Source organism: Pyxicephalus adspersus, chromosome 10, assembly GCF_032062135.1.
Source record: "Pyxicephalus adspersus chromosome 10, UCB_Pads_2.0, whole genome shotgun sequence".
Classification (NCBI taxonomy): Eukaryota; Metazoa; Chordata; class Amphibia; order Anura; family Pyxicephalidae; genus Pyxicephalus; species Pyxicephalus adspersus.
Genome location: NC_092867.1, coordinates 7,487,332 through 7,495,499, shown reverse-complemented (window position 1 = coordinate 7,495,499; position 8,168 = coordinate 7,487,332). Strand labels below are relative to the sequence as shown.

Here is an 8,168-nt window from a genome sequence, read left to right as displayed (position 1 = left end):
TATCTTTTTGCCTGTAAGGGTGGCATTTTTCCCATTGACCACCACTATTGAACTGTGAATAGAGTAAATATAGAAGGGGTTTCCTGAAGACCAGGAAGTTATTTCATGGGTTCCCCCATGTTAAAAAAGCAGAGAGACACTGCTCTAGAGAAACCTTAAGGTATTATAGAATCCTGGCTGAGGAACACGGGCCTAATTACACCCATAGTCCCTTGCCCAAAGACCAATATACAAATGAGGAGCATTATCAGGAGATGGCCTGAAGGAAAGAGAATGGACCAGGGAGTATACCTGAAAGACAGACTTTGGGGTGCTACCAGAAAAGCTAAGGCAAAGGCAGGAATAGGAAGGAAAAAATACAAAGAAAAACTAGATGGTTACATAACCATTATGTACTATCACACTTACCATTTTCCACGAGGTTTTGTAGCAAGCCCGACACAGGCAAAGTGGAACCATTCAATGGAGCACTGTGGGAAAACAATGGCAACAGTCAAGGAGAATAATGATGTTACATTTGTGAATATGTAGGGGATACCCCACTGTGTGCTACAAATCCTACCACTAGAAAAACAGAAATAATGAAGACCCTTGGACTTACTTGAATCCATCAGGTACTAACATATTCCCACTAAAGGCAAAGTCTATCTAATGTTTGGAACAATTAATGGCAGAATTGCTTTATTAAAAGCAAATCTATAATCAATAAGGTAGCTTTTTCACAAATAAACATCTAGAACAATAATACATTACATTTAAATTCATGCCAGGTGTAGCCAAGATTCCTAGCACAAGACTATTTCATTGATATTTGAAAAGATGGAAACAATTTCACTGCTTTTCCTCTCCAGAATGGGAATGAATATAAAATGAAAGTTTATAGGTGGCAGAATATCTTTATAGAGCTCCATACACACACACACTTACGTCTGGGTTATCACAGCCGATCATCTCTCCATAGGAAACCTGATGGCACAGACAGTAGGTGGGTTCATTGGGATCAACGGGCATATCCAACACATCTGATGGGTGAACTTTGCCAAAGTTGGTAGCTGGTGTCGTGTACTCTGCCCTGGGGAGAAACAAAAGGGTCAGGGTTGGTGCAGGATATGTGGAGCCAATAAATTAATCTAACAGATCACTCACGTCTGAACAAGTTTGATCTTCTTCTGTCCGCTCTTTGGTGTCTCGTCATCAGAATTCTTGACTTTTGACTTGACCTTTGGGGCTTTCTTCTCCTTTTGACCTCTACCTTCTGCAGAAAGAATAAGAGGGGTTTTAGCCTGGGGTAAGGCTAAAGAGGGAGAGTAAGATCTGGGGGCAACCATGAGAAGTTGTGGTTGATCTCATGACCCCACAGCACATGAAATCAATGGAGTAATCTGGTTATTGGAACATAGGAGATGTGCAGACAGGACAGGGATCACTTTAACAGAATTGCTGAGATGATGTGCTTTATATATTTACAAAAAATAAAATACCTATTTTTTGGGGAAGAGGACTGTCTATTCAGGGCAATGTGTGATGTCTGACCCAATGACACTCACCCTGCCAGCACACTGCAGCTTCTTCCTCTATTAATGCCAGTAAGAAATTTACCACACCTGTATGGAACCAGTGGTCTCTATGAAGAGATCCAACAAGTACCATGCTGAAGCCATGAAAATTATCAGAATGGTAAACTACACTACTCACTCTTTTTCCCTTTACTGGAACAGCTATCATAATCGCTGGACTCAATATGCTTTTCTTTCAGGTCAGCTTCAAACCGAGCAAGATCTGTGTCCAGCCTCCGAATATGTTTATCCACCTAAGGGACAGGGAAAAAAAAATGTAAAAAGTGATGGAAAGAAAAAAATTAAATGCTACAGTAATCCCTGGCAAGTGGATCCTACAAGTGATCCTACAGGGCTCTGGGCGGCTGGGCACCTTGCTGCTCAGTGGCGCACACCACATACCTGGAAAAGGACGGAAGTTTGCAGCTGGGCAGCTTTATATGTCCCAAAGAGACATGGGGGAGCTTCATAAGATAGAGAGGGGAAAAAACAAAAATACATTATGCCTATAATATGTCAATATCTTGGACTAAAGAGAAATATGTATGTTGCTGTATCTCCATCTGAAAATGTGCGTCGAAAAAATGATCAGTTTATTATCAGTCGATTAGTTAAAGAAGTGAACAAATGCAGAAATGAGGAATTCAGCCTTTTATTCTTATGCCAGGCACAGCCAAAAAATTAACATGTACTATGCCAATCCAAGAGAGAGGATGGAAAAGTCACTCATGCATTTATTTACTGAAGTAACACAGACTATATAACCTAAAACTGAGCTCTAGGCATAAAAACTTTCATTTAAATATATTGTCCAGAAACCACTGATGATATAAATCTCTATGTGCAGCAGACAGCTCTTGGAACCCAGATATTATTGTATAAGGCAGCAGTGACATACTCAATATGCTGTATATATCCTGTGCAGGGTGCAGAGCTGTGGGAGAAAGTAGAATAACGAGGTCCAAGCACAAGATTTGAATCAACAAAAATTAATGTCTCCAAGGTTAGCACTGCAGCCTTTGCAGCACTACGTCCTAGGTTTGAATCTTGGCCAGGACACTATGTGCATGGAGTTTGCAGGTTCTCCCCATGTTTGCTTGGGTTTCCTCTGGGTACTCCGGTTTCCTCCCACATTCCAAAAACATGCAGTTAGGTTAATTGGCTTCCTCCCAAATTGACCATAGACTGTGTTAATACCATATAACTGAGGTAGGGACATTAGATTGTGAGCCCCCTTGAAGGACAGCTAGTGACATGACTATGAACAGCGCTGCGTAATAATAATAATAATATTATATAGATGCTGGGTAGGTAACACAGAGAGATGTTCTGGCTGTGCATTCTTCAATCACTCACCATCTCATACGTTTGCATTGCCAGCTGTACTTTATCATCTCCATATTCCTTGCACTTTCCGTATGCCTCCTGTACCTGTCGAAGCAGCTGCAGCTTTTCCTCTGAGCTCAGTGTGCGGGCATTGCTCATATACTGAGAGGACAGCCGGTCTATTTGGCACTTCAAATCTGGAGGAGGGAAGAAAGAATTGACAATCAGAATAAACACAGTTACAATAATCACCTCCATGTTTTAAATGTTAAAACATTAGGTGAGGCAGATGGGGACTGGGATGGGAGGGTGCCAGCGTCCATATTACCTGCCAGGTGTTTCCATGTCAGTCCAGGCTGAGATCAGTGGTGCAGGCTGCTGCCCATGCATCTTCTCTACAAAGCAGACAGCAGGAAAATGGTGATGCAAGGACAGCATCCTGCAACTTCTAATGCTACCAGAGAGACATGAAGAGGAGTAGAAATGCTTGAAAATTAGGAGTGACAATGGCATCCCCCCATAGTGTGAGACACAAGCTGCCCCTTTAGCAGTCACAGATGACCCCCACCCCGACTGGACATACAAAGCTTTGCCTCCAATTTACAGGTATGCTGCTGATAAATAATCCAGCATTCTATAGCTAAATCTAAGAATGTTCAAGGAAGTATTATTAGTCAGCCACAAGATATTAATAAACCGGATTTATATAGCACCAACATATTACGTAGCTCTGTACATTAAATAGAGGTTGCAGATGACAGACAGGTACAAGACAGTGACACAGGAGAGGAGGAGGGGAGGACCCTGCCCAGAAGAGCCTACAATCTAAAAGGTAGGTGAAGAAGCACACAATAGGAGGGGGGATATAGAATGGTGGGAAGTAATGAGGGTTTAAGAGACAGAAGACGGGTAGGTGAGGTTGAAGCGTTGGGTTTTCAGGGCTGTTTTAATTGAGCAGAAAGGAGGAGCAAGCTGAATAGGATGAGGAAGACCATTCCACAGAGTCGGGGCAGCTCAAGAAAAGTCTTGGAGCTGTGCGTGTGATGAGGTTATGAGTGAGGAAGTCATTAGTAGGTTATTGGAGGAGTGAAGAGAGCAGCTAGGGGGGTCTTTTTCTATCAGGTCAGAAAGGTAACTGGGACAAGAACTGTGGAGGGATTTGAAGGTAAAGCACAGGAGCTTGAATATGATTCTCAGGTTAAATGGAAGCCAATGAAGAGAACATGGAAGATACATCAGGATAATATCAGGAAATTCCTGCACACTCACCTTCTGTCCTCTGGTCGAGATCTCTCATCAGCTGGAAGTTCCTCTGCAGCTCAAAAGGCAAATTCTCTATACCTGCAAACAAGGAGCCTTTATTACATGAACATGCAGGTCAATGCATACAACTGGTACTGTATATAGACAGGTCGGGGTAACCTGCTGTCATTGTTACAGAGAATGAAAAGTCAGAGGCTGTCAGGTTCTATACTAGAGGAGCTCCGTAGGTAAAACTTTCAGGTCTTCGAGGAACCCCTTCTATAATTATTATATCCACAGCTCACAGTATATTAGTGTGGTGGTCAGTGGGAAGAATGCCCCTTACATTGCTGGTTATTGGGAAGAATGTCACTCTTATAGATAGCCAAAAAGATCAATGCTGTCACTTAAACTGATCTGAGATGAACCCCTAGCAACCTCTGGAGGAACCTTGGAAAGGAACCGCTGGTCTCTACCATCTGGCTAGCTGCCATTTTTTTAGTTCTTTGCATCCAGTTTTTATTAAACAGAATTTATATAGCGCCAACATATTATACAGCGCTGTACCTGTACATTAATATAGCAATTTACATGTGCAGATCTTTTATTAAATATTCAGAAATCCCAAGCAAAGTATAGATTTGTGTTGCATGGGAAGGAGATGGGTTGGACCCTATACAGACGTCTAGAAGTTGTCACCCCCACGCAAGCATTAGTGAACTTTTAGGAGACAGAATCTCCATCTTATTTCTGTTAATTCTGGAACTATCCCCAACCTTGTATATGGGGTGGAAAGAGCCAAAATAAACAGATAGGTGAGAATTGGATTCGGTCCTCACAGATTTATAATTTGAGGGTGACAATAGCAATAAAGACTCCTGTCTAAATCTGCAGCTGACAATAAAAAACACTTGTGCGTCCTTGGTCAGGTACTTCCTATCAGAGGGTGACAACCATCCCCTAACTTTACTCCCGTGTTGTCACCCTGCCACATGACAAGGCTGCAAATGGTCATGCTGACACGCATTTGGCTGGCACCGTCTATCATTTTCACCATCAGGAAGCTACTCCTGAGCGGAGATACGCAGCAGATGCTGGTGAGATAGCAGGAAATGCAAAAAAAAGTGATTGTGGTTAATAAAACATGGCAATCGGTGATAATACTTGGCGCTTTAGAAAGCAAAATGACATTTTTGACTCTTTAGAATGGCAAATTTATTATGTACGCAGAACTGTTGCCAGGGCATTGGCGTATATCTGTGTCCATTCCCCATAAATCGTCATGATAGCAATACCAACCGGCTTCATAAATCTGCAATAGTGCCCATGCCGAATGACAACAACCCAGGAAAAATGGCCATTCCGCAGTTGGATGGTTTGTAATTGGCCAACTAAATTGACTTGTGTATGGCCAGCTGACATAGGAGGGTGTAATATTCTGCAGATTCAGTCCCCCTGCCCCCAAAATATGACTATAAACCCCACTCAGCAAGGAAATGACTTCTTTAAAGCAACAAAACTATTGCCCCTGTCCCCATCACTCACTGTCCAAATAATGCTCCAGGTACATGCCAGCCGCCATCTTGAGCGACAGAAAAGCAGCTGCCGCCCGGAGAACAAAGCGTCTCTATAGCGCCTTCTCCGCCGCCATTTTGGCTGAGGCAAAACATAGCTTACTAGCCCGGAGCATTGTGTGAGCAGCAGAGCGAGCCATCCGCTAGAGGGCGTACTGTAATATTAGCTCTCCGCCCCCAGAGAGAGCCGAGTCGCCATTTTGTCGGAGACTAATAGTACTACAGCTATTGTTTAGGGACAGATAAGCAACAAAAAGCGCAAAGCTGCGTGTGAAACGAATGTAACTGAATATCAGCCATTTATAAAAGAAAGACCTAATCTAATATTGTCCTAAAGCCTTCTTTTTAACAAATATATACATGCATGTACATTTTAAAGGTTTGCAGTGGTTTGGAAAAGATGGGTAATTTAGCTGCTGTTTTATTAGAATGTTCATTTAAAGCAGAACAATTGAGATAAAACTATTAGGGTATTATTAGGATATAACATAATAAAATTAGCTTTTGCTGCAATATTCAGCTTCAGCTCCGAGACGTCCCTTGCAGTACTATGTTTCTGCCACTAGATGCCCTCGCTTTGATGGCTGTTTGAGGGCAATAAAGTGTACAGGAACTCCTGAAATAATTTATAAGTATGCTCAGATACTTGGAAAGTGCCTTGGTCCAGCAATACCATACCTCCATACCTTTACAATACTCTTGTCCTTCTTGGCCTGGAGTCTTTATCCATTCAGATTGCCCAGCTGGAATGGTGCAACTCCTGCGCATATACACAGAAGTTTATGGCTCTGTGGCTAACACTCTTGGCTTGGCAGCACTATAGTCCCAGGTTGGCATCTTCTTCATGGAGTTTGTATGCTCTCTCCATGTTTGCATAGGCATCCTCTGGGGCCAATGCTGAAAATCTAAGGAATGTCACCACACCGAGTTCCAGTTCAGCACTTTTCCTATATTGTATAAAGATTATCCTTATGGAGCTCCATTGGAACCTTAGAATTTTTGCTTCTGCATGGTACCAGCCAATATAGCATCCCATGTGTATATATCAGCGTCTGAGCTGTGTACAAAATTGGATACTTGTTCTTGCCATCTGTTACCCCCGGGGAGATTCACCCTCTGCATTTGTCCCAGTGACCACTGTCAATGTGCCTAAAAAAGCAGATACCCAGCTATCTTCCAGCACACGCATGGGAAGCTGGGATTGTCAGGTATCCTAACCAATGCTGAACTGTACATGTATAGGTTCATTTCCACTTTAAGACAAAAATAAAGTTTTGAGTTGTCACAGAACAAAAATCTTGAACTATAAGAAGGGTTTCCCTTACTTTCATGAGTCGTCCTCTAAATTTCTTTACAGGAAAGGAGATGAAGAAAGATCACCCCAACTTGACACACATGAAAAGATAAATGTCAAAGGATCAAATGTGTTCACCAGACCAACTTTTTAAAGTTTTGTAAAGAGCAGGAAAGGGTTAAACCCCTATTAGGGTATTTATTTGCTTTCTGCACCCCACTACTATGAAGACTTCATATTCTTAAAGAGAAACAAAAGCGGTGCAACTCACCTGTCCACGTTCCATCACAGGACACCAGGGTCCTCCTCTTCTTCCCAGACACGATCTTCTACCATCTGCACCTTTTTTCTCTACTGATACCCTCTGGTGACATCTCACCCAACTCTGGTCTCCCCCACATCCTCCACTTCCATAATATTCTCAGCAAGATACTCCCCTCTTCTAACCTCATCCCCATTCACCCTACCCATAAGTCCTTACCCCTTCTCTCTGGCAGTCTATGGCATGCCCGATCTGTTGGCAATAAATTAACCTCCATACACAACCTTCTCCTTTCTAGTTCTCTGAACTTTCTGGCTCTCACTGAATCTTGGCTTTCCTCCTCTGACTCTGCCTCTGCTGCTGCTATCTCTCATGGAGGCCTGCATTTTACACATACCCCCAGACCTGGCAACAAGGTAGGGGGTGGTGTGGGTCTCCTTCTCTCACCTAACTGTACATACAGAGTCCTTCCTACCACACCCTCTCTCATTTTCACCTCTTTTGAAGTCCACTCCTTCACCCCCTACCCCTCATTGTTGCTGTTGTCTACCGCCCCCCTGGCCCAGTATCACAATTTGTGGATAACTTTGCATCCTGGCTCCCACACATTCTTTCCCATGACCTGCCCACCCTCATCCTTGGTGACTTTAATGTTGCAATGGATGAGACCAACCTTCCCTCCTCAGCCAAACTGCTCTCGATTACCTCCTCATTTGGACTCACTCAGGCTTTTCGTGCAGCTGAGCGTAAGTGGAGAAAATCTGGCCTCAGCATTGACTTCATGGACTACAAAGCCAAGCTACAAAGCTTTAACAACCTCTAACAAGCTCCTCTCAACCTTCCAACCCACCCAACCTCTTCCAAACAATTGATTCCCTCCTAAACTCCACGCCTGCTCCCCCCATAACTACCTT

The 8,168-nt window shown here is 43.1% G+C and overlaps 1 protein-coding gene across 3 annotated transcripts in view; it reads right to left on the bottom strand.

Moving 5' to 3' along the window:
• The window catches only part of LOC140339329 (inhibitor of growth protein 4), a 49,481-nt gene extending 42,056 nt beyond the window's left edge, over positions 1–7,425 (bottom strand). The window contains exons 1-7 of one of the 3 annotated variants that reach the window (XM_072423971.1): positions 5,670–7,425; positions 4,152–4,223; positions 2,913–3,079; positions 1,696–1,810; positions 1,147–1,255; positions 928–1,072; positions 409–470 (exon numbers count right to left, since the gene is read on the bottom strand). In XM_072423971.1, coding sequence (XP_072280072.1) covers positions 409–470; positions 928–1,072; positions 1,147–1,255; positions 1,696–1,810; positions 2,913–3,079; positions 4,152–4,223; positions 5,670–5,706 — 707 coding nt within the window. In that variant the 5' untranslated portion in view covers positions 5,707–7,425. Of the gene's footprint in view, positions 1–408; positions 471–927; positions 1,073–1,146; positions 1,256–1,695; positions 1,811–2,912; positions 3,080–4,151; positions 4,224–5,669 lie in introns of those variants that run through there. The other 2 variants (XM_072423973.1, XM_072423968.1) reach the window with 2 other exon arrangements.
• Between the last annotated feature and the right edge of the window lie 743 nt (positions 7,426–8,168).